We start from the raw sequence: 27,076 nt of genomic DNA, 5'->3' as shown, positions 1-27,076 counted from the left end.
CTATTGGGAGAGATCTTTCTGAGACATTTGTTCTACTCCATCCCAGCCCCTCCGTGGTAGAATCCAGCTCCCGTTCCCTCCCGAGAAGCCCGGCTGCCTTCCCTTCTTCTCTTCGCTGTCTCCCTTTCCCACTCCCCATCTGGTCTCTCCTTCATGCCCCAAACCCACTGCTTGCACTTGAATCGTTATCTTGGAGGGCTGCTTCTAGGGAAAGCACCCGCCCTCATAGAGCTTTTATTCTCATGGTAGGGGGACCGGGGTGGGGGGGGAACAACAGGAGACCCAGCCCCGGTGGCCCCCGTCCATGGCAGCCGGCCGCCTTCCTCGCTCACAGCCCTGTGTGTGTTTCCCTTTCCAGGACTATCCTTCCTACCCTGGCTTCCCCCAGAGCCAGTACTCCCAGTATTACAGCTCGTCCTACAACCCCCCTTATGTCCCGGCCAGCAGCATCTGCTCCTCTCCCCTCTCCACGTCCACCTACGTCCTGCAGGAGGCCTCTCACAGTGTCCCCAACCAGAGTTCCGAGTCACTCGGCGGTAAGTATAGTCACTGTCGTGTGGTCATTCGCGGCTGTGGTCTCAGCTCTTATATGAAAGGTGGGCTGGACCTGAGTGCCAGTCATAATGAGCTGGTCACCCAAGAGCTGACTTCAGCCCTCAGGTATATTTCGTGGGCTTTTCTTTGTGTGTGTGTGTGTGTCTGTTATGTAACTGCACTCATGTTTAAAAGTCGTAAATTTTTACCTAAAAATTCTTTTTTTAAATGCAGTGAATTTTATTCTATTTATAATTGTGCAACCATCATCACAACCTAATTTTTACTTAAAATTCTAACGTCTGCCTTCTCTTGAGAGAAGACTTGGTCACCATAGAGCACATTTATTAAGTGGCGATGCTTGGCTGGCGCTGAGTACCGTGCGCCCCGTTTAGGGCGAGCACACGATTCCACATTTAGCCAGCTGCCCTCAAGTTGACTACCTGCCTGGCCCATATAGGCTTTAGAGTTTGTGTGCCATCGTCCTCAAGAAAAGGAAACCAGTACTTACGCCCGTTCATGATGCGCCAAGCACACACCTGTGCTGTTTTCTCTACTTGCTTGTTTATGTTCTGATGCAACAAATATTTGTTAGGCACCTGCTGTTTTCCATGTCCTCCTTGGCTTGGAAATAAAATAATGTGCAGCATAGGTGTGATCTTTGCAGACGGGACTCAGGTGATCATGCAAATACGTACTCACGAGCTGTGATAAGGAAAGCTGTAATCCTCACAAAAGCAGGTTTTCCGTCCCCCCTTTTTTCCAGAGAAGAACAAGGATGGTCAGTGATAAGTAATTGGTGGAGCTAGGATTTGAACCCATGTTTGTTAAACTCCATATTGCGTGCTTCCGCCACTCACTAGCCACACACACGTGAGACTGTTATCTAAAACCCATTTGATGGAGTTCCCATTGTGGCATAGCAGAAACAAATCCAACTAGGAACCATGAGGTTGTGGGTTCGACCCCTGGCCTTGCTCAGTGGGTTAAGGATCCGGAGCTGCTGTGAGCTGTGGTGTAGGTCACAGACGGGGCTCAGATCTGACGTTGCTGTGGCTGTGGCAACAGCTTCAACTGGACCCCTAGCCTGGATATGCTGCAGATGTGGCCCTAAAAGGACAAAAGACAAAAAAAAACTGTTTGAGAAGGGCAAAGGCCTTCAAACTTTGGTTCTCTCTCTAATCGAGGTCATCAGGAATTCTAGAATCTTTCCAAAAATCCTTACAGGTGTGCCTTTCCAATGGCACAACTGTTGGGGGGCACCCTTTTATTAGTCAGGACTTTTTGGCTTCAAAATGTAGAGAATCCAATTCAAACTAGTTTAAGCAAAAAAAAAAAGAGTTATTAGACTGTGGAACCTGGAAGTGCAGGGGTTGAGGGCTGGGTCCAGGGGTTCGGATGATGATGATGGGACTCAGTCTCTCTCTTCCTTCCGGCTCTACATTCTCCTGGGTTCATTTCACGCTCATAGACTCCAGCTGTTCCAAGATTCAATCCTGCCTGCTGTCTACCTCCTCAGAGAGAGAGTTGCTCCTCCCTAACCATTCCTGCAGACATCCCAGGTCATTCACCCATTGGCCCAGCTTAGGTCACCTGCCCATCTTCCAGCCAATCTCTGTGGCCAGTGGGATGAACTGCTGGGATGGGTCTCATGCCCACACCTGGAACTGGAGTTGGGATCAGCCCCACCCAGACCGCATGGACTGAGAGTGAGGGAGGGGTGGTTTCCCAAAGAAACCCTGAGGAAGTTCTACCCAAAAGAAAACAGAAAAGCCTGCTTGGGCAATCACTACAGATGCCCCACAACCGATAGGACCCACCTAGATTATAAGCCACATGTGGCAGGTCCACAGCCTGGCCCCTTGGTCACGTACGTCCCTGTGCAACTAACTCACCAACCTATGGACCAATTCATTCAATCCATAAACCTGCTGTGCACATGTCTTGTCTTTTAGGAGATGATTTAGGTTCATCGCCATTAAATAAAATGATAGCCATAAATTAGAACATCCGGTGATAGTAGATATCATTGCGTTTTATTCTTTTCTCTTCTTTTCTGAAACCTACTGATGTTCTGGGGCTTTGTAGAAGCTCAAGCTAGCAGGATGGGTGTAGACATTCATTCAATAAATATTCATTGGTTGATGACCAGAAAAAGAACAATAGTGAAGACTCTGTTCTTTTGTCTCTGAAGTTCTTGGTCAGCTGTTGCTTTTAGAGCCCTTGTATCTTCCATCAGTTGGAGTGAGTTAGGTAGCACTGGCTTGGTGACAAATGGAGACAATGTGGCCAAGCATTGCTAAGTCTACTTTGCAGAAAGTTTAGGGTTTAAGCATTGATTTTGGCCATCGTGACCTCATCACAGAGTATAGAATAAATGCGTAATACCAATGTTCCAATTTCCAAATTGCTTCCTTTGCAGGATATGAAACTTAACAAGCTTTTCTTGGAGTTCCCTGGTGGCTCAGTGGGCTAAAGATCTGGCTTTGTCATTGCTGTGGCATGGATTTGATCCTGGCCCCAGAATTTCCGCATGCCCCTGGCACAGACAAAAAAAAAAAAATTCTTTGTCATTATCCTGAATTATCTTTGGCCATCCTGCTTTTTAGAATGTGGCCTCTCCAAACTGATTTCAGAAATAAGCAGGAAATCTTCAGGTAGATCTATCTCTAATTTAATGGTGATTGATTTCCAAAGACTGACTTCCCAAGAATCTGGGTTACGTGGGAAGGTCATTTTTGTTCCCCATCAGGAGCAAACATAAAGGCTCATTGTGTCTCTTTATTGTTTCCCCCTGTTCTTCATTTACCCCCAGTCTAAGGTTCAACAATAAATGGTTGAGATGGTTTTTACTGTGTGTCTAACAAGCTCACATAAACTCTAATGACATAAATAATTGTCAGCGCTAAAACTGAGGTCTCTTGCCTCTTCTCCCCAGTGTCTGTTGCAAAGGAGCAGCATGTAGGCATACTTGTGTCCACACATGCACATGCTCATGCACTCTTAAAATTTCCCATAAAAAGTGCACTTTTGAAATTATCCAGGATCTTCCTGAGTGGTTGGTGCCAAGTTTCAGGGGCTCGGGAGGTTTAGGTATTACCAACAGATCATGCTCACTCTTCGCATCGGCCGGTTATGGATCCTAATGCTCTCCTCCCCGGCCCCCCGCCCTGTCACAGCACAGTCTGCATTGACCTGCATTAACAGTTACACGAAGCTCCAACAATTAGCAGATGACTTCAGGGCAATTTGATGATGGAGAGGGCAATATCTGAACATCTGACATTACTCAAGAGAAGAGACAAACCCGTAGTGGTGGCTTCAGAACTTGTTTTCTTGCTAAGCTTTTAAGTATTTTACAAATTATCAAAAAATAAGTTGTAGGGTTTTTTTTAATTTTTTAGATCATCTCCCTCAGTCAATAGAAGGAGGAATTTTTTTCTTTTTAATCTCATTTGCAAGGCTCATTCACGCAGTTTGGAGAAACTTGCAGGGTTCTTTCATGCAACTTGACAACATTTAATGAAATTGAAAATGCACGTACTCTTTAACCCAGTTATTCTCCCTCTAGAAATTTATCTTAAACTCTCACATAGGTACAAGGACTTAGATTAAAAGAATTTTTTTGCGGCACTGCCATTGCAAAAGACTGGAAACAACCAAAATATACATTAACAGGAGTCAGGTTAAATAAATAGCTGTGCATCCACCACTGGCATGCTCTACATATATTAAAAAGAGTAAGCTAGCTGTGTATACACTTTGAGCTATTGTGATAGGTGAAAAAAAGCAAGGGGCAAAACTATGTGCATAACATGATCCTAAAGGGTTTTTTTTTTAAGTATAGTTTAATATCCAAATTTCTGGAAGGTTGCAGAAACAACTGTTAATAGACACTTTCTCCAGGCAAGGAACAAGAGAGAAAAGACTAGGTGTAACAAACAATCTACAGGCCACTCCACCTAACAGCAGCAAAATACACATTTTTTTCAAGTGCTCATGAAACATTTACCAAAATAGACATATGCTGGGCCATAAATCATAAGTGTCATTACAAATAAAAGGAGTCAAGGCATACAAAGTATGTTCTCTGAAAATGATGGAATTTAATTGGAAATAAATAACACGATCTTTGGAAAAATCTCAAACATTCGGAAGCTAAATTACACACTTCTAATTAATCCGTGTGTGATGGTTAATTTTGTGTGCCAACTGTCCAGGCTGAAGGATGCCCAGACAGCTGGTTAAGCATTATTTCTTAGTGTGTCTATGAGAGTGTCTCCAGCAGACACTAGCATTTGAATCAATAGACTGAGTAAAGAAGATCGCCCGCCACCAATGTGAGCAGGTATCATTTAAATCAATGAGGGTTGTGGCTCAGTGGTAACAAACCCGACTGGTATCCTTGAGGACTTGGGTTCTATCCCTGGCCTCGCTCAGTGGGTTAAGGATATGGCATTTCTGTGAACTGTGGTGTAGGTTGCAGACATGGCTCGGATCTGGGGTGGCTTTGGCTGTGGCATACGCTGGCAGCTACAGCTCTGATTTGACCCCTAACCTGGGAACTTCAATATGCCACAGGTGCAGCCCTAAAAAAAGACAGATAATAATAACACATCCAATGAGAGTTCATCTTACAGAACAAAAAGGCAGAGGAAGCGTGATCTCTCTCGCTCTCCCCTTAAGCTAGAACATTCATATTTTCCTGACCTCAGACATTGGAGCTTTTAGTTCTTGGGCCTTTGGACTCCAGGGCTTATATCAGTGGGGGCCTCCCTTCTTATGCCTACTCTTGGATCTCAGACCTTTGGGCCCAGGCTGGGAGTTACACATTGGCTCCCCTAGTCCTTAGGTCTTCAGACTCAGACTGAATTATACCACCAGTTTTCCTGTGGAAATACAAAGGACCTAGAATAGCCTCAACAACTCCGATATAGAAGAACAAAATTAGAATGCTGATACTACCTGATTTAAGACATTACAAAGCCACAGTAATCAGGAGAGTATGGTATTGGCATAAAGATAGACCAGTAAATAAGTAGATCAGTGGACCAGCATAGATAGTCCAAAAATAAACCACATGTATATGCACAACTTTTTTGACCAAGATGCAAAAGATGCCAGAACAACTAGACATCTATATTCAGGAGAAAAAAAAAAACTGTACTTCAATACATACCTCACATGACATACAAAAATTAACACAAAATCGGAATTCCCATTGTGGCTCAGCAGTAACGAACCCAACTAGTATCCATGAGGACACAGGTTCGATCCCTGACCTTGCTCAGTGAGTTAAGGATCTGGCATTGCCGTGAGCTTATAATGTAGATTGCAAATGTGGCTCAAATCCCACATTGCTGTGACTGTGGTGTATGCCAGCAGCTACAGCTCTGATTGGACCCCTAGCCAGGGAACTTCCATATGCCATGGGTATGGCCCTAAAAAAAAAAAAAATTAACACAAAAATCAATCATAGACCTCAATATAGAATTGTAAAACTTATGGGCATTCTCTTGTGGCACTGCAAGTTAAGGATCAAGAATTGTCACTGCAGCAGCTTGGGTCGCTGCTGTGGTGCACGTTCAATCCCCGGCCTGAGAACATCCACAGACAGTGGGCACAGCCAATAAATAAACAAGCTTTAAAAAAACACTATTAAAACTTATATAAGAAAACAGGAGAAAATCTTTGCGATTTTGGGTTAGGCAAAGATTTCTCATATATAACACTAAAGCACGATCCAAAAAGAAAAAAAAATTTGCTATTAATTGGACTTCATAAAAATTTTAAACTTTTACTCTCCAAAAGACACTGTTAGGAGAATGAAAAGCCAAGTCACAGTTCGGGAGAAAATCATTGCAAAGCATATATATATGATAAAATTGTATTAGTTGGAGTTCTCCAGGGAAATATAACCAGTAGGATATGGCTATAGATATAGACAAATAGATATAGAACTAGATATAGATGATATCAGTATAAGAGATTGATAAGAATTGGCTCATGCTATCATCAAGGCCAAGAAGTCCCACCACTTGCCCTCTGCAAGTTGGAGAACCAGAAAAACCAGTGCTATAATTCTGAGTCAGAAGGCCCAAAAACCAGGCGTTCCAATGTCTGGGGGCAGGAGAAGACGAATGTCCCAGCTCAAGTAGAGAGAGAAATCACCCTTGCTCTGCCATTTTGTTCTGGCTGGTCCCTCAGTGGACTGGGTGATACCCACCCACCCTGGTTAGCACTGGTTAGTAGTCTTCTCTACTTGGTCTACTGATTCAAATGCTAATCGCTTCTGGAGATTCCTTCACAACCACATGCAGAAATAATGTTTTACTAGCTATCTGAGCCTCCCTTGGCCCAATCAAGTTGACACATAAAGTCAACCAGCCAGAATATATTTTTTAAAACTCTTGAAACTCAATAATAAGAAAACAAATAACCCAATAAAGAAATAGGCAAAATACTTGAACAGACACTTCACTGAAGAAGATATAGACATTGCAAAAAATCACATGATTAAGATGCTGATCATTAGTCATTAGAGAAATGCAAATTCAATCCTTAAAGAGATACCTCTACATGCCCCCTAGAATGGCTATAATTACCACGACTGACCCAACCAAAGGATGGCAAGGATACAGAGCAGCTAGAACTCTCTCAACCCTGCCAGTGGGAATGTAAAATGGTACAACCACTTGGGAAAACAATTTAGCAGTTGCTTAAGTCAAACACAGACTTACCATATGACCTAGTGATCACATCCTCCCACATAAAAAGAAAGCTGACAAGTGAATGTTCCCAAAAGCTTTTGTTCAACCAAAACCTAGAATCCACCCAATTGTCCATCCCCAGGTGAACAAATCATGGTATATCTACACAACAGAATACTACTCAGCTACACAAAGGAATGAACTGTTGATATACATAGCACATGGAAGAATCTCAGAATAGTTACTCTGGCTGAAAGAATCCAGAAAAGTGTGTGTGTGTGTACATGCATACTAATGATGTCATTTATGTAAAACTCTAAAACGTACTGTTTTATAGTGAAGGAAAGCAGATCCGTGATTGCCTGGGGAAGTAGCAGGAGGAAGCGATTACAAAGGAATTACAAGGACACTCTTGAGTGCTGGAGTTGTTCACTATCTTGACTGTGGTGATAGTTTCATAGATGTGACCACATGTCAAAACTTACAAATTGAGTGCTCTAAGTATGTGTGGATTACTGCATATCAACTATATCTCAATATAGTTGTTAAAATCAATTGAGTGCTCTAAGTATGTGTGGGTTACTGCATATCAATTATATCTCAATATAGTTGTTAAAATCAATTGAGTGCTCTAAGTATGTGTGGATTACTGCATATCAATTATATCTCAATATAGTTGTTAAAATCAATAAGTAAAAACATAACAAAGGAGAAAGAAAAAGATTGCAGTGACTCCAAGAAAGATTTATATAAATTGCTCTAGCATGTGTACTTCTGACTTTGACCTTGAACCTTGACCGTTCGTTCTCAAGAATGTATCAGATCGGGAAAAGCTATGCTTTTTTGGCACCCCTAATAAATTGACTTCACAGAACACCTTATTGGGACATTTCTTAGGTAGCTGGCGTTTCCTCCTCTTTTAATAATATTTGCCTGGATTTTAATGGAGCCAACAAATGTTTTCTAAGTCTCCATAACCTTAGAACTACCAAATGAATCAGGATAAACTTTATTTATGACTCTTAAGTATCTGCGAATTTATTTACTGCCTGTTCCTTGACTTCCAGAAGAAAACCTTTGCTGGTTTGATGTTTGGGAATTTCTAATGCTACAGCCTAAAAATGTTGGGATGCTGGAAACAGCCCAGCAATCTTGACAGCTCAAAATCACAACTTTTCTAATTATATCCTTAGTCTGCTAAGAAGTTTTATAAATATTAAATCAACAAAATTCAGTCCCTTAGGTTTTTGGAGGGAAATAGTCCTTCCGGGGTAGGAAGAAAAATTAGTCCATCGCCAAGTACTTTTAGACAAAAGCATTTTTGCCGCTGATGATCCAAGAACTGCAATAATGGAAGGAGAGATGGAGTCCACAGGGCACATTTGGAAGCTAAAACGAGCAGCTGTAAAATGAGAAAGTGTAGATGGGATTCCTCTAAGATTCCATGCTAGCTTACAGTCCTGTCCCTCTAGTGACAAGGGCAGCTCCAAATGTTAGTTCTGGCTCTACCGCTAATTTGCAGCTTATCAATAAGCTTACGTCATCTCACAAAGCCTCGGTTCCCTCATTGGTTAAATATAGATAATAAAGTCTAATAAAATATATTTAAAACGTCTATGCTTCAAAAAACAACTTGGATGCTGGCTTTGGGTCCCAAGACCTACAAGGGTCTGCCCACTTGTTTGTTCAGGGTCATTAGGCAATTAGCTGAGGGCAGGAGCCTGGCAGCTTCTCAGCGTGTCCAGAAACACTCCCTTGATGAAAAGCAGCAGGTGCTTATCTTCAGTCCTGCCCCTTCTCACCGATCCTCACTCTGCGTTGGTCTAACCAAGCCAGAGCTCAATTTAGATCATATATTGCCATCTCCTAATTGCCAGCCGTGTGCTGGATGCTTTTGCATCTGTAGTCTCGAATGGACAAACTGATTAACAAATCAAGCTCCAAGGACTTGCTTTGGAGTTCCCTGGTGGCTTATCAGGTTAAGGGTCCAGCATTGCTGCTGCTGTGGCAAGGGTTAATCCCTGGCCTGGGAATTTCCACATGCCTCCAGTGGGGCCAAAAAAAAAAAGAGGTGGAAGAGAGAGTTTGATGCCCAGCTATATATTTCTGTTATGTTCTCCCTTCTTTTGGTCCAGGGAGCCTCAGGCTCTAGGACAGAGATAGTTGTAAACACAAAACTCTGTTCACTGTAATTGCAGCTCCCCGCTGCCCCACCCCCACATCACTCAGATCCCTGCTCAGTTGACCCCTTATCCATGAGGCCTCCCCTCGCCAGCCCCACATAAAGGAATCACCCCCCGGCACTCCCCCTGCAAATTTGTCAATTCTCTATAACACAGTCCCCACCTGGCAAATTATATATTCACTTGTCTGTTTAATGTCTCCTCTTTGTCTAGAATTTAGGTGCTCTGGGAACCAGCACCTGGAACCATACCTACTCAGTAAATCTCTGCCAGGTGGATGAATGTTTATGAATGGGCAGCTTAAGGCACTCCGTGGAGTACTGTTGATGCTACACTGTCTTGGCCTTCGGTGCCGCCTTTGGGCCCTCCCACTTCAGAGTTAGAGGCTTCTGGTGTAGTGGCTTGTGGGAGGAGACACTCAGCCAAACCTCTGATGCGCCTGCCCTTCCCTCTCCCACGCCAGGTGAATATAACACGCACAATGGACCGTCCACGCCGGCAAAGGAGGGAGACCCAGACAGACCGCCCCGGGCCTCCGACGGGAAGCTCCGAGGCCGGTCTAAGCGGAGCAGTGACCCCTCCCCAGCAGCAGACAATGAGATTGAGGTAACTCCAGACTGCTTCTATCTTGGCATCCCCATGTGTGGCCGGAGAAGGAGGTGGGGGACAGGATTCTCGCCAAGTCCCTGGGGGAGAATGGCACTTTGTGTTCCCAAAGGGCGGTTGCGGAGGAAAGGGCCCTTGATGGAGAGGAGGGCAGAATTAGGTTGACCACATGGAAGCACTGTTGACTGACCGGGGTAGGCAGAGTGACCTTAGAGATGGTAAAATATGTGATTCTCAAATGCAAACAGCAGCAGCATCACCTGGGGGGGCCTGCGAAAACCCAGACTGCTAGGCCGCCTCCCCTGACCCTCAGAGTTTCCAGTTGAGTAGATCTGGAGCAGCGACTGATAATTCACATTTCCAAGAGATTCCTAGACGATGCTGGTGTGGGCTGGGGACCACACTTTGAGAGGCCCAGGTAAAGACAGCATTGGGTGGCGCGAACCTTGCCCACTGGTTAGAGTGATGCTGGCTACATGGTCGAATCACCCGGGAGGCTTTTTAGAACTCAGATGCCCAGGCCCCATTCCAGACTAATTAACTCCACATTGCAGGGAGTTCTAAGAGTTCCTCTAGTGATTCTAATATGCCTTAGATATTTATCTACCCGGAGACAGGAGGCTGGCTCAAAGGAGTTTGCATTGTTTCTGTGAGCCGGAGTTTCTCAGACAGTGGTTCTCCGTCTGGGCTGCATGTGAGAATCTCTTCTTTCTCAAGCTGCATCTCAGAGCAATTAAATCAGATTCCCTGGGGGTGGGTCCCAGGTGTCAGTACTTTTAAGTTCCCCAGCTGAGAGCTGCTGGTCTAAAGGATGCACCAATCTTTATTATAAGAAAGCAACGTGGGGTTATTGGTCAGGCGCTGACATTTTTATGGACGAACAGACAAAAAAGGATCAGCGTGCCTGAGAAATGGGGGAGACAGCCAGAGGGGACAGAGGCAAGATGGATGCCCCCCAAACAGACAGAAGCAGCCATTGTCTATCAAGGAGGAAAAAAGGGGTACATGCATTAATTAGCACTCATTCACAAAAGGCACTATGTGTTGCCTTGAGTGCGCCATGGGTATACATGGGTAGTACTGGCAAAGCCTGGGTCACTGTCAAGGTATCAGGTGCAGCAGCATCACATCCTGTTCATAACCCTGTGCAAATTATGTAGCAGCTACAAAGCTCAGCTGGCCGACTCAGATATGCTAAGATAGCCCATTCTCATCATTTCCTTAAAATCAATGTCATTTTGACCCTGAGTCCCCATCCATAGGACGGTAGGAAATTCCATTTCATTATGGGTGGTCCTTGTCCCCCCAGAATTGTATGAGAATCTCCAGGTTAGGTGGTCTCAGAAAAACAGAATAAGAGCCTCAATTGTGGAGTTCCCATCGTGGCGCAGTGGTTAACGAATCCAACTAGGAACCATGAGGTTGCGGGTTCGGTCCCTGCCCTTGCTCAGTGGGTTAACGATCCAGCGTTGCCGTGAGCTGTGGTGTAGGTTGCAGACGCGGCTCAGGTCTCGCGTTGCTGTGACTCTGGCGTAGGCCAGTGGCTACAGCTCCGATTCGACCCCTAGCCTGGGAACCTCCATATGCCGCAGGAGCGGCCCAAAGAAATAGCAGAAAGACAAAAAACAACAACAACAACAACAACAACAAAAACCCTATTAAATAAAAAAAATTAAAAATTTTTAAAAAAAAGAGCCTCAATTGTCCAATATGGCTTGGTGCCTGCTGCCTTCCTTGTCAGTAGCTGCAGTGGTCCCTGAAAGTAGCCATTCTCTGCAGTCGCCATGCCGTATTTTGGGCATAGAAATCCTTGTTGAGGATAAGAACTTTGGCATATTAGCTACGATCCTTAGGTTGCAAGCAACAGAAACCAATAAGCAAAAAGAAATTTATTGGGAGTCAACCACATGGAGAGAAAACAATTCAACCAGGATTGGAAGGAATACTCACAAAGCCCATGCTGGGGAGTCTGGGGAACCTTCAGGGTGCCAGCCCCTGCAGAAGAGTGAAGCATTTGGGATTCTAGCACCATTTCACTCGATGTCCAGCTCCAAGGAGACAGCTTCATCCCATTGGCCTGGCTTGGATCCTCACTCTTGCCCCTGATTGACAGTGCCACCCAGCACACAACAGGAAAAGAAAACTGGGTGCTCTTCCAAGAAGTGGGTGGATGCTGGAGACCCAAGCAACAAATGACCAATACCAGGACATTTGCTATTTAGCCACTATTCACTGGTAGGGTTGGGCTGTGCTAGTTAATTCGTGCTCCCTAGTAGGGCTGTGCTAGTTAGCTGGTGTTCACTCGTACAGCAGTAGCAGTTATTTGTGGCTGGTTCTGTTCCTGTCATCCTAGAAGGTGTTAAATATTTTGAATGTCACTCTTGTCCCCTACACTTGGTCAGCCTCCTGAGGTGTACACAGCCATCTCCTGTGAGACCGTGGCTTCCCTGGGGACCTGCCACAGAGCAAGTGTTCCTGTGGTTCATGGGACTGTTCTCAGTCCAGAAGATTCTGTTCTTGCTTTTCCTCTAATTCTTAAAGCCACCCCCTTCCAAAACCAAGAGGACTTTGCACAATCCCTTCAGGGGGATTAAGCCTTTGCAAAAGGCTAGAAGATTTCCTGACTCCAGGCTCCCCTTTGCTTTCTTCACTGCCAGATTCCTGAGGGTTTTCTACCAGCTTGAATTTTGCAGAGCTCTAGAAATCCTGGGGAGCAACCCATGCTTTAATATTAAAAAATATTTCATTCAGTCACCTAACATGGTTTTTGCTCTTGGTAGGGGACAGTGAGGGCAGAGAGAGATTTTTTTCCATTAAACTGAGAAGGGGGAGGGCGTGGCATGGAAGTTGGGGCTTGCAGGGTGATATTATTCTGGAAACATCTGCTTCTTGATTCCTGAGTACTTACCACTGGGCAAGAACAGTTGAAAAGGTGTGAGCTGTGTCAGCTCCATGCTTCACGTTAGCATGGAGGGTTTGCATGGGTCGCACCTCTTAAGTCTTTGGCACTGTTGCTAATGACGGCAGCCCGCAAGAGAGAAATTATGTAGAGAAGTGGAAAGGAGGGAAATTCTGAGTGTGTATTAGTTCAAATCCCTCGACTGCGGGTGCCAGAAACCAACATGAGCTAGCTTAAGTGAAAAAGCAGAATTTATTTTAAGGATACAGGGAATCTCTTAGAAGGCAAGAGTCAAGGGTATAGCAAGTGTCAGCAAGAATCTGGAAACAGAAGGTGGGAGAGGCAGGGAAAGGCAGTGACACCTCCTCTCCCCACATTCCTCAGTGCAGATGCTAGAATCCCCAAAAGCAGCAGTGTCTTTTCAGTGCCCCCAGGCGCAGGTTCCTGAGTGTGGGTCTCCTCCAGGCCCCTTACTCTACTTCTAGCTAAAACTAAGTCCTACGAAGTGTTGTTTCCATCTTTCACCCTCTGCTCCTGGCCTTCCCTGGCCTTCAAATCATGTTGCCACCAACAGGCCTGAATTTTGAGTTCTCAAGGAAAGGCCTCTGACCCAGCTGGGGATAGGGGCCCATCCTGGCCCAAACCCCGGTGGGCTAAAGAGTTAGGGTCGCCTGCAGAATAGCCACCAGGAACATACTGACTGAGACTCTAGGGCAAGGAGATAGAGTGGCAGACTAGTGGGGAAGAGGAACAGACCCAATTCAGAGAGGAGGCCATCAATAAATTAATGGAGTCCAGGAGTTCCCACTGTGGCTCAGCAGGTTAAGGACTCAGTGTCCTCTCTGTGAGGATGCAGGTTTGATCCCTGGCCTTGCCCAGTGGGTTAAGGATGCAGCATTGCTGCAAGCGTCAGCTTAAGTTGCAGATGGGGCTCGGATCCAGTGTTGCCGTGGTGTAGGCCCCAGCTGCAGCTCCAATTTGACCCCTGGTCTGGGGACTTCCATATGCCACAGGTGCAGCCATAGAAAGAAAATTAATTAATTAATTAATGGAGGAATTCCCATGGTGGCTCAGTAGTTGCAAACCTTACTAGTATACGTGAGGATGAGGGTTCGATCCCTGGCCTCGCTCAGTGGGTCAAGGATCTGGAGTTGCCGTGAGCTGTGGCATAGGCCGAAGATGCGGCTCAGATCTCACATTGCCGTGGTTGTGCCGTAGGCCAGCAGCTGAAGCTCTGATTCGACCCCTAGCCTGGGAACTTCCATATGCCATAGGTGTGGCCCTAAAAAGCCAAAAATAATTAATTAATGGAGTCTGCCCTAAATATTTATTGAAAATATTTATTGGGATTTTTTTAATTCTCTTACCAAAACATTGACATTTAACTGATCCAAGCCAGTTAGTTCAGATAAAGTAGGACTTAGCACATTTAAGCCCCAGAAGCCCTCTTCAAACACTGTGGTTTTCAAATGTTTTTTTACCGTAATGCATGGTAAGGACGGTACTTATTATCATGACCCAGCACACACATAACACATAAATGTAGCTAGACCAAAAAAATTCACAGAATAATATTCAAATCTACTAATTTTTTTTTTTGAAAACTCCTGTACTGATTGGCCTTTTTCCTTCTAGATGCCACCTTTCTCTTTACTGTTAAAGGCATGGCCAATGTGTAAATACAGCCACTGACCTTCAGAGAGTTTTTCAAGGGGACCCATTCAAGACGGTAGACTGAGTAGGTGCCTTTGCCACCCCCACCCCCAGCTGTGCAAATCATCAGTCAGGCCTTTTGTTCTGAAACATATTGATCACCAGAAAGATTGTGAAACCCCCCCTATGAAAACCTATGGCCCAGATAAAAGAATAGGATAACCAACAAGAGAGGTGATTTAAAACACAGGAAAAAAATCTTGGAAAGATTCTGATTGGTTTTCCTATAAAGATTCAAGGAGCACTCGCATCTATAAAATAAGAAGTGCAGGCTGTCATAAAGGAACACTCAGAGACAAAGAAAAAGTTCCTGTACATTTTTAAGTGGTGGTAAAAATCGAAAGTTTCATGCAAGGACTGGAAGAGAAGGTTAAGTCTCTGAGTACACAGATCAAAAAGACAAAATTATAGAAAAAATATTTTTGAAGGATAAATCAATATTAATCTAAAAGGTCTAATTTGACTATTTAGAAATTCCAGAAACAACAAAGAGTGGGAAAGATGGGAGACCATTATTTAAAGAAATAGGGTTGAAAACATTTGAGTACGGAACAGTATTGGTGAAAAAAAAATTACACCTAAGTATACCCCGATGGGATTTGAGGGTGCCAAGCATAAAGAGAAAATGTAAAAAAACAAAATCCAAAGAGAAAAAAAAGTAAAGCCTACAAAGGTCTGAGGATCAGTGAAACATCAGACTTCTCATGAACCATGCTGGACACTGCACAAGGTAAGAGAGATTCTTTAAAAGATCTAGAGGGCATTATTTTCCACTCACCCAGAGGAAGCTTAGAGCAACATAAAGATGTGGTCTGATTTGCAAAAAACGCAAGAAGATTACTTTCCATTCATCCTTTCACAAGAAATCAACTTAAGGATGTACTCAAGTGAAACAAGGAAGAAAACCAAGAAAGACTTGGGATCCAGAAAACAGTGGCTCTGACCCAGAAATGCAGGAAAGGGAAGTCTTGGATGCTAACTACATCGCAAGCCTAAAAATGATCCAGTCCACCCTGGAACATTCTGTCACAGGGAACGAACCTCTTTGATACACGGAGGGTGTGGCTGAACTTGAGATCCTAATGAAGGCGTGCTATTGGAAACAAGAAGAGTTCAAGCAATTCTAACGAACATGAAAAGTTATTCCAGGCAAGCAGGATTCATACAGGAACAAACTGAGACATGGCATGATTTTCATCGAGATGGAATGTAAGAAAGGAGAAGACACACGACCTCGGTGGTAGGAACAGTCTCCTTAAAGTGGCTCTGGAGCTGTGACATTGAATGCATAGAGAGGGAAGTAAAATCCTTGCATATTACTTGGCTCTACAGGGACCGGTCATCACAAGACGTAAATAAATGCTCTTTGCTGGTTACCAGCTCTTAAGATCAGCATATAGACGGAATGCAGAAGATTTAAGTACCGTTATAAAACCCAGTGTACAGACCAGTTTATCCACGTTGACAATGCAAGAGTAAAGCTAAAGCTGAGATTCTGGGGAGAGGAGGAGGTGGTGAAAAGGGCAGGGACACCAATATCCATAGCTTCCATATCGGGTTTACTGTTTTAGCCAAGAGAAAATATCCAGAGCGGGTAAGAATTGGAAATAGAGGGGTGCACATATGTGAAAAACATAAAATTCTGGAGAAAGGAGGGAGATTACTGTGAGCTAAACCCTCATCTTTCATATCGCCCAGTCGAAAGATACGGTCTAAAGCTGGCAAGCCAGTAGTAAAAGTACGTTATTTAGAGATAACGGAGGTGATCACGAGAATTGCTAGAAACAGAAACGTTTAGAAGGAGCTGGGCGTGCGGTGAGCCGTGGAGGTAACATGGTAGTATTTCATTTTGTCAAATGAGTTATACGATTTTTCTTGTTGTTTTTGGACTGAGCGCCTCCTATTTTGAGCTTTTACGTGAAAGGCAAGAACAGGCTTCCTGGTTCTGGCATCTAAGTGTTGATAGGAACCCCAGAATTGGCCTTCAGAATACACTGTACACGGCTGGGGTTGGATGGGGACTCAAGGACGCAGCAGTGAGTGAGTCACATGTTTTATTACTTAAAGATAATGTTTTTTAAGACCTCTTCTTCCGCTCAGGGAATTAATTTCTGCAGACATTTAATTCAGATGCAAGCAAGTGCCTTTGTCTCCCTTCTCTCCCTTTCTCATCACAGCGTGTGTTCGTGTGGGACTTGGATGAGACAATAATTATTTTTCACTCCTTACTCACGGGGACTTTTGCCTCCAGATACGGGAAGGTAAGAATCCATTTTTGTCTCTCTTTTTTTTTTTCGACATGACAGTCCATCCAGCTGGTTTGTCCTGGGAATTGTGGGGGCAGCTGATGAGACGGCTCCTCCAACGAAAGCTGCCCCCTTTGGGTCAGCCCGGGTTTGAGAAGTCCTATGGAGTTTTCCCTTGACATGTGAAATTTTAATTAGCTTCCCCTATTGTCTCCCATGCCTTTTCTTCCAACACATGACGCGTTCAACATCCACTTGATAGGATATAAGCTTGTAATCTTGGGCTGTCTCCCTCCTCCTAAGAGGGCTAGGAGACGCTGCAGCCAAAACCAGTAATCCTAGCTGGGAAACGAGGTAAAGTACTTTCCTTCTTCCCTCTTGTTTATCTTAGTGTCTCCGGCAGATGAATTTAATTTTCCTTCCTTTTTGCTGAGATGAGGGGGAGGCATTTTGTCAGCTCCGGCATGGATCTCAGCAACAGCTTTGCAAATGTACCATCGACAAATTGTGTCAGGGAACCATCCAGTGAGAATTTGGGGCACATGTTGCCAGTTGACTGGTGATATTCGCAAGAAAGGTCAAACCACCTTAATAACGCGAACATGAACCCAACTGCTCAAACCCAAACCCTGCTGATGCTTTGCATTCATCCTGTGGGCTTCTTATCAAACCAAATCTGGATGCTCCAAACGTTCACCCTCTTTTCTTCGGGGAGACAGGTAGAGGTGGAGGGGACAGGGCCAGACGCTCGATCGGCTCATCCGAGGTAAGCGACTCATTGGCAGCTGCCTCCACGCATGAGTGGGAACCGTGCGGCTCACCAGCGCCTGGAAAATATTTCTGTTTCTGTTTAGAGACCAGGAATATGATTTGACATCACCTCATGGCTTTTCCAGCTGCTCATGTTTTTTATGAGGGTTATAACAAGCTGGATGTGTAATTAGCAAGATAGATTTATCGTCTGCTGTTAGGTTGTAAAGAATATAAAAATGGTGTTGGTGGTGCAGAAATCTCTTGCCGAGGAGGAATGCCGTTAATATGTCTAGCAGTGCCTGTGGGAAATCCGGCATGAGTTTTGGAACGTACACAGCTTAGGTAAAGGATGGCAGAGTCGAGAGCTGCCAAAAGCAACCAGAGTGGACCTGGCAGCCATTGCAAAAAGTTGGGCTCTCTCAAAGGCACTCCGTAGTGAGTTGCCCACCCAAGCTGGTGTTCTTTGGTTTTTAAGCAACATGATAAAGTCATTCCTTCACTCTTCTGGCCCTTCAGGATGTTCCATAGCTTCATGCAGCAATTCAGTTCCCATGAACTGTACAGGGTTTCGTCATCGTGGATATGACTTTTGTGTCTGTGTCTTACCACCCCTCTTTAAACCAAATTATGGGCTTTGTCTGTTCTGGGCCCCGTGTCACTTGGTCCATGTCATTCCTCATTGCCAACCACCCCTGTCCAACTGTACCACCTAATCCCAGCCATCTTCCCCTCCAGCAGTCTGGTCACCCAGCCCCCTACTGAGGGGTCATCCTAACACATAAGTCTGGTCACTCCTCTACTGAAAAATCATCAGTGGCTTCCCCATCGACAGACCCTAACCCCGGCCTCCAAGACCCCTCCCAAGCTGGCCCCTGCCCCACTCCCCAGCCCCTTTCCCACGACCTGTCCTGACTTGTTTCCTGTCCTCGGAACCTGCCGTGATCTCTCTGGTCTATGCTGAGTTTCTCCCAGAAACAGAGCCTGAGACCAGGAGTGAGTGCTGGTAGTTTAGTTGGGGGGTGACCCCAGGGGGCACCGGGGGCAGAGTAGGAACTTGCGATAGGGAAGGGAAAGCAGCCAGTACAGTGTATGTGAATAGTTATAACTGTAGAACCACTGGGGACCCTCTGGAAGATTCTGGAACACAACTCAGTTATCCCCCCAAGGAGAGAGGGTTCTGGGATACTTATCTACAAATTCCCTTCCATTGTGGGTTGAGAACTTCTTCTAGGGGTATTATCTCCCTGTCCTCCTTGTCCCATGAAAACCGTAGGGCAAGCAATCACATTCTGTTAGGAAACCCTAACAGGAGAAAGCCTCCACAGGCTGAGAGGACAGGCAGAAGGGACACACTGGAAACGTGTGCTATAATCTAGAATGTTCTAGAAAGTTCATGTACTAGGTTAAATTAAACTTACCTTTCGGTTCCCATTTTCAATGTAGCTTCCTCCAAGAGGACTTTGCTACGTATTCGCCTCCATCTAAATTGCATCTCCCAGAGTTCCCGTCGTGGCTCAGTGGTTAATGAATCCAACTAGGAACCATGAGGTTGCAGGTTCAGTCCCTGGCCTCACTCAGTGGGTTAAGGATCCGGCGTTGCCATGAGCTGTGGTGTAGGTTGCAGACGCGGCTCGGATCTGGCATTGCTGTGGCTCTGGTGTAGGCCGGTGGCTACAGCTCCGATTCGACCCCTAGCCTGGGAGCCTCCATATGCCGCAGGAGCGGCCCAAGAAATGGCAAAAAAAAAATTGCATCTCCCACCAAAACCCTATTTTTCATTTATATTATAACTTTATACTTCTTCTCTGCCTCCATTCTAAGCTGTATGTGCCCTAAGGGCAAAGACCATGAACTTTTTTTTTTTTTTTTTTTATCTTTAGGGCCGCACCCACAGCATATGGAGGTTCCCAAGCTAGGGGTCAAATCAGAGCTATTGCTGCCAGCCTACACCACAGCCACAGCAATGCGGGATCCTTAACCCACTGAGCGAGGCCAGGGATCAAACACGCGTCCTCACAGATACTAGTTGGGTTCGTTAACCACTGAACCATAATGGGAACTCCCATGAACGTTTTTTATCAACCCAACTAAAGATAGTACATGGATCAGATTGCTCATAAATATTTGTTGCATGAATGAATCAGGACAGTTATCTAGAATGAAAGCTGCCTGACGACAGGCACTTTTTTTTTCCTGTTGTGTTCCCTGCTTTGTCCCCAGAGCATAGAACGGTGCCCCCTGCTTAGTAGGCATCAAATAAATATTTGCTGAATGAAGGAAAGAAGGAAAGAAAATAGTATCAATACAAAAAATTCCTAACTAGGGGCTACCCGCCAAATTCCGCCTGCAGACATTTGTGTTTGGCCCCTAGAGTGTTCGAAAAAATGTGAATTTGTCGCCAACATTTAAAAAAATCAGGAGATTGCACAGACCAAAACAATTGAGATTTCCAACTCTTCTTGAAAAATTAGAAAATCTGGCGATCCTACATTCCCATGTGGCAGCAATCAGCAGGAGCTGAGTAGCAACAGCCCAGTTAGCGGGGGTGTATGCTCTCCAGCCCATGCACAGCCCCACCTGGCCTGTTTAACCCATTTGGGGCACCCTCCTGGCTCCATTGGCATCTGAGTTTCAACATCCGTCCTAGAATTACAGAACCACAGAAGGTCAGATCTGGAAGGGCCGAGGAGACCATCGTGTCCAATTAGTCTCCATGGTACAGTAGGAGAAACTGAGGCCCAGAGAGAGTGAGGTCATTCAGAGATTTAAAAAGGCAGATCTCAGGCTCCCTTGCCTCTTAGAATATCCAAGGAAAACTAAGGTGGAATGCTCTTGGAGCCCCCAGGTCTCCTGTGCCATCATCATTCCTCTTCTAGAATTTTCTACTCCCTCCTCTGGCTCGCTCTTAGGTGAAGAATAAGGTTGGCTGGTTGGTTTTGCTAAGTCCAGCCACCCTACGAGAGACCTACATTACCTGTGGCTTAAACAAGATAGAAGTTTATTTCTCTCACCTTACTGGCCAGACATAAGTAGTTCAAGCTTATTCTCTGCTGTCTCTGGAGCATTGCCCTCATTAGCAAGATGAAACATAGCTCACCCCCATGTCTGCTTTCCAGCCAGTGAGAAGGGGGCAGGAAAAGGGGACTTGACCCCTCTCTTTTTCATTTTGACTTTTTTTTCTCTTTGAAGGGCCAGACCCAGAAGTTGCACAAAGCATTTCTGCTCACATGCCATTGGCTAGAATTTGATCACATGACCACCTCTAGCTGCAAGGGAGTCTGGAAAATGTAGTCCAGTCATGTGCACCATTAAAATTCGAGGATTCTATTTTTCTGAGAGGAAGAAAGAAAAGGGGCTATTAGAGGACAGCTGGCTTTTTCTAGCACAAAGTACCGTATAAGAAGAGGAGGAACAAGGAAAGAGAAAATAATTGTTGAGGAAGAATAAAATTAGTTCTGTTCAAGAGACCTAGAGGGAAACTGTATTTGCCGGTCTAAGCTTCAAAGAGAGGTCTGGGATACAGCTATAAACTTGGAGGTGGGAGAAGTAGAGAGTATCTGGAGGAGGAGGAGAAGGAGAGTGAGTCCCATTCTGCAGACAGAGTGACTGAGACACAGGGAGGTTATGCAGTCATGGTATTCATAATAGAACTAAAATATGTGGCCTTGATTTTTGTCCGCAGAACTTTCTCTTTGTGCTCTTCCAATAGTTGCAGACCTGTGGAGCTTATTGTTAATAGCTGGTACCAAACAGGACTCAATTTGAAACACGGAGCGTTTAAGCTAAAAAGGGAATTTATTAGATGACCATAATCAAAAAACCCAGGGGGTAATGGGATTCAGGTTGATCTGGATCCAGAAGTTCAAGCAGTATTCTCAGGACTTTGTCTTTCTGCATCCCTTTGCTGACTTTTCCCATGTGGCAACTCCCTCTCAGCAATCCCAGCTGAAAAAGAACTTCCCAAATGCCAGCACGACTCCTAGGCTTGAATCCCATTGGCCCCAAATGGGTCAAATGCCCATCCATACATTAAACTCTGTGGCTCTTAGTAGCCAGCCTAGATCAAGAGTCCATCCCTTGCTTGGAGGGAGGAGAGGAGTGGATCAGCTCCATCCTAGTCAAATGGATGGAGTTAGGGTAGAATGGTCCCCTAGAAGAAACTAAAGTGCTCTTTCCAGAAGATGGTGAGGATTGTGGAGTGCGAGGTGTGTCCAGAGTGGACTCTGAAGGTCATGGCCCTCTGTACATCTTCACCAAGGTACTAGCAGCTCTTCGCCTGTGGCCATTGAGTTGAGCACTGTCCAGGAAGCAGAAATCATACCAGCTGTGGTCCCAGCGAAAGGAGCGACTCACTGTTTACTTGGGGAAATAAGACCAACAGAGCTAAAATGATTAAGGAATGATTCAAAACAGAGTGTATAAATTTTAAAACAGAAACTGGGCTCTCTTCCTGTTCCCAATCAGGGCATGTGCTGCTCAAGGCTGTCATCTCTCCACTTCCTTTCCATCTCTTCCTACCCAGTGCTCAAAGCCAGAGCATCCCTTTGGTAGCTGTACTTCCCCGCGTCTTGTGGATCCATTAGAATTCCCTGGAGAGCGGGAGCCGCCAACGATTACCGCCTCTTTCCTAACCTCTCCTCCTGCCCCATCTCCCCACAGTCCCTGAACTCTCTTTTTTCCAGCCAGGATTAGACAAATGCAAGGTGGTCAGGAGCCTTTGCCTGTGGCCTGGAAGGGCTCCTAATAGCATTGAACAGCAGTCTTTCTGGGTTCACAGCGGGTCAGCCCGGACTCCTCCTTTTGTGCTCTGCCTTCTAGGCAGCTCAGTACCAATAGGAAACTCAGCTCTAGGCCCATCTGTATGTGTGTGTTTTTTAATAGCAGCTTTATGGAGATATAATCCACATACTACCATTACACTGTGTGTAAGTCATTGGTTTTTAGTATATTCACAGCGTTGTGCAACCATCACTGCATCTAATTTTTTTTAATTTATTTATTTTTATGTACTTTTGTTCCACTGTACAGCATGGGGGCCAAGTTACACACACATGTATACGTACTTTTTCCTCCCATTGTTGTATTGCGATGTAAGTATCTAGACATAGTTCTCAATGCTACACAGCAGGATCTCCTTGTAAATCCACTCCAAGAGCAATAGTTTGCATCCGTTAACCCCAAGCTCCTGATCCCTCCCACTTCCTCCCTCTCCCCCCAGACAGCCACAAGTCTGTTATTCTCCAAGTCTATGATTTTCTTTTCTGTGGAAACATTCATTTGTGCTGTATATTAGATTCCAGTTATAAGTGATATCATATGGTATTTGTCTTTCTCTTTCTGACTTACTTCACTCATTATGAGAGTCTCTAGTTCTATCCATGTTGATGCAAATGGCATTATGTTATTCTTTTTTATGGCTGAGTAGTATTCCATTGTGTATATATACCACATCTTCCTAATCCAATCATCTGTCGATAGATATTTGGTTGTTTCCATGTCTTGGCTATTGTGAATAGTGCTGCAATGAACATGTGGGTACATGTGTCTTTTTTAAGGAAAGTTTTGTCTGGATATATGCCCAAGAGTGGGACTGCTGAGTCATATGGTAGTTCTACGTATAGATTTCTAAGGTACCTATACTGTTCTCCATAGTGGTTGTACCAGCTTACATTCCCACCAACAGTGCAGGAGGGTTCCCTTTTCTCCACAACCCTTCCAGCACTTGTTATTTGTGGACTTATTAATGATGGCCATTCTTACTGGTGTGAGGTGGTATCTCATGGTAGTTTTGATTTGCATTTCTCTAATAATCAGGGATGTTGAGGATTTTTTCATGTGCTTGTTGGCCATCTGTATATATCTTCCTTGGAGAATGGACTATTTAGGTCTTTTGCCCATTTCTCCATTGGGTGGTTGGTTTTTTTGGTGTTGAGTTGTACAAGTTTTAGAATGTTTTCCTCACCCCAAAAAGAAACCCCAAACCCAGAGTACCCATTGTGGCTCAGCAGAAATGATTCTGACTAGCCTCCATGAGGATACAGGTTCAATCCCTGGCCTTGCTCAGTGGGTTAAGGATCCAGCATTGCCATGAGCCGTGGTGTAGGTCACAGACATGGCTTGGATCTGGTGGTGCTGTGGTGTAGGATGGCGGCAACAGCTCCTATTCAACACCTAGCTTGGGAACCTCCATGTGCCACGGGTGTGGCCCTAGAAAGACAAAAGACGAAAAAGAAAAAAGAAACCCCAAACCATTACTAATCTCTCTCCATTTCCTCCTCCCCCAGCCCCTGGCAACCACTAATCTACTTTCTGTCTCTCTAGATTTGCCTCTTCTGGACATTGCTTTTAAATGGAGTCACACCGTGTGTGGTCTTTTGTAACTGGCTTCTTTCACTGAGCATCATGTTTTCAACATTCATCCATGTATTAGCATGTATCAGTGTTTCATTTGTTTTTGTTTTTGTGTAATTTTCCAGTGTATAGATATACCACATTTTTGTCTGTCCATTCACCAGTTGATGGCAGTTGGGTTTTTGGCTATTATAAATAATGCTGCTGTGAACATATGTGTGTAAGTTTTTGCATGGACGTGTTTTCAGTTCTCAGGTACATACACATAGGAGTGGAACTGCCAGGATATATGGAAACTCTATTTAACCCTTTAAAAATTCGCCAGACTCGGGAGTTCCCATTGTGGCTCAGCAGAAATGAACCCAACTAGTATCCATGAGGATGTGGGTTCAATCCCTCGCCTCAGCTCAGTGGGTTAAGGATCCTGTATTGCTGGGAGCTATGGTGTACGTCGAAGATGCAGCTCAGATTCCAGGTGGCTGTGGCTGTGGTGTAGGCCGGCAGCTGCAGCTCTGATTCAGCCCCTAGCCTGGGAACTTCCACATGCTGCACGTGCAGCCCGTAAAGCAAAAAAGAAAGGAAAGGGGAAAAAAAAGAAATTACCAGACTCTTTTCCAGAGTAGTTGTACCATTTTACATTCCCATAAGCAGGGTATAAGGCTCCAATTTCTCCACATCCTTGCCAGCCCTTGTTATTGTCTTTTTGCTTCCACCTACTCAGCGAAAGTGAAGTGGCATCTCATGGTTTGGGTTTGCATTCCCCGTAATGACTAATGACTAATCATGTTTTCATGTGCTTATTAGCCATTTGTAGAACCCTCTTTGGAGAAATAATTATTAAATCCCTTGTCCATTTTGTCACCGAAGTATAGTTGATTTACAATGTCGTGTTAGTTTCTGATATAGAGCAAAGTGATTCAGTTACACACACATATATATATTCTTTTTCATATTCTTTTCCATTATAGTTTATTGCAAGATATTGAATATAGTTTCCTACGCAATACAGTAGGACTTTGTTGTTGATCTATTTTATAGATAGTAGTTTGTATCTTTTAATCTCAAACTCCTAATGTATCCCTCCTCCTGCCTTTCCCCTTTGGTGAGCATAAATTTGTTTTCTATGTCTGTGAGTCATTTCTGTTTTATAAATCCATTCATTTGTGCCATATTTTAGATTCCACATATAAGTGATATCTTATGGTATTTGCCTTTCCCTTTCTTTTTTTTTTTTTGTCTTTTTTTTGCTATTTCTTGGGCCACTCCCACGGCATATGGAGGTTCCCAGGCTAGGAGTTGAATCGGAGCTGTAGCCACCAGCCTACACCAGAGCCACAGCAGCAATGGATCCGAGCCGCATCTGCAACCTACACCACAGCTCACAGCAACGCCAGATCCTTAACCCACTGAGCAAGGGCAGGGACCGAACCCGCAACCTCATGGTTCCTAGTGGGATTCGTTAACCACTGCGCCACAACAGGAACTCCATTGCCTTTCCCTTTCTGATTTACTCCACTTAGCACAATAATCTCTAGATCCATCCGCCTTGCTGCAAATAGCTTATTTCATTCTTTTTATGGCTGAGTAATATTCCACTGTGTGTGTGTACACACCACATCTTCTTTATCCATTCATCTGTTGATGCTCCTTTTGCCTGTTTTTTTTTTGTTTTGTTTTTGTTTTTCTTTTTCTTTTTCAGCTACACCCTTGGCATTTGGAAGTTACTGGGCCAGGGATGAGCCCATACCACGGCAGCAATCTGAGCCACTACAGTGACAATGGCCGGATCCTTAACCTGCTGTGCCACAAGAGAACTCCTCCCTTTGCCTGTTTTTTATTTGATTTATTTGTCTTTTTATTGTTGAATTGTAAGAGTTCTTTATGTATTCTGGATAGCAGTCCATTACTAGATAGGTGATTTGCAAATATTTTCTCCCATTCTGTGTATTGTCTTTTCACCTTATTGATGATGTCCTTCAGAAGTGTCGTAGAGGGATGGGGTTGAAATTAAACTTGATGAAACGTGGCCAGGGAAGGAGCCCTCATGGGGAAGCTGAATTTTAAAAAAAGGCTTAAAAAGAAGTGGAGGAACCGATATCTGGTGGAAGAGCAAGAGGGAACAGCAAGTGCAAAGGCCCTGAGACAGATGTTTGCCTGGTGGATATGAGGGAAGCTAGCATAGTTGGAGCAGAACAAGTGAGGGAGAAAGTGGTGACTCAGCTAGCTTTTACTCAGAAGTGGGAGCCATGAGGTTTGAAATAGAGGATGGATAGGGTCTAAGTTATATTTCTAACAAATTCCTCTGGCTGCTCCCCAGGAAAGTAAACCACAGGGATGGAGGGAGAAAGATGGGAAGCAGGAGACCGGGGCAGGGGGGCGCTATTGTAACAGTCATTTTGAACCAGGTAGATGAGGAAGATGAGAAGCAGTTTTGGGAGGCAGAACTAACCACAGCTGTAGAATGCAAAGTGATTCCTGACTCTCACCCCCCTGGGCTACAGAGATGTCTTACTTTCTGTCCATGGTCTCCCTCTGAAGGGACCTGACCTCTTCTTCCTCTACTGCCAATTAGCAGATTCCTCTTGAAAAAATTCTCCCACCTTTGCACATTCAGTATATGCTAAGTACTCTGCTATAAACATAGGGTTTTTTTTTTTTTTTTTTTGAGTTGGACTTGAAGTGCTGACAGGGAGTTACACTCTTTGCCCACACAGGCCTCTTTCTTGTTTCACGTGGGTGCAAATATATGTTTCTTTATAGACCCATTTGGACTCTTCTTCCCCCCGCCCCACACGCACTACTTTGTTGTATAGTCTTTTGTTTACTTCCAGGTAAAATATGTATTGTCTTCTTGTGTGCATTTATTTCTTCTGTCTGCAAATGACCTTATTTAAATACCCTTTATTTCTCACTTTTCTTCCTCTGGACTGTGATCCTAGGTCCCTCCATGTTACTATATGTCCAACTCCGTTTCTCTAACTCACTGGTTCTCAGTTGGAGGTGGCTTTGCCCCTCAAGTGACATTCGGTGATGTCAGTCATTTCTGATTGTCATGCCTTGGAGTTTGCATCTAGTGGGTAG

The 27,076-nt window shown here is 44.6% G+C and overlaps 1 protein-coding gene across 3 annotated transcripts in view; it reads left to right on the top strand.

Annotated features, from left to right (window-relative positions):
- Nucleotides 1-27,076, top strand: part of EYA2 (EYA transcriptional coactivator and phosphatase 2) — a 278,029-nt gene that overhangs the window by 171,290 nt on the left and 79,663 nt on the right. For all 3 annotated transcript variants that reach the window (XM_047770951.1, XM_047770952.1, XM_047770950.1), the window contains 3 exons: nucleotides 359-536; nucleotides 9,891-10,033; nucleotides 16,823-16,906. In XM_047770951.1, the coding sequence (XP_047626907.1) occupies nucleotides 359-536; nucleotides 9,891-10,033; nucleotides 16,823-16,906 (405 nt within the window). The remainder of the gene's footprint in view (nucleotides 1-358; nucleotides 537-9,890; nucleotides 10,034-16,822; nucleotides 16,907-27,076) is intronic.

Source organism: Phacochoerus africanus, chromosome 3, assembly GCF_016906955.1.
Source record: "Phacochoerus africanus isolate WHEZ1 chromosome 3, ROS_Pafr_v1, whole genome shotgun sequence".
Lineage (NCBI taxonomy): Eukaryota > Metazoa > Chordata > Mammalia > Artiodactyla > Suidae > Phacochoerus > Phacochoerus africanus.
Note: the sequence above shows the minus strand (reverse complement) of the source record. Positions and strands in the feature narration are given on the sequence as shown.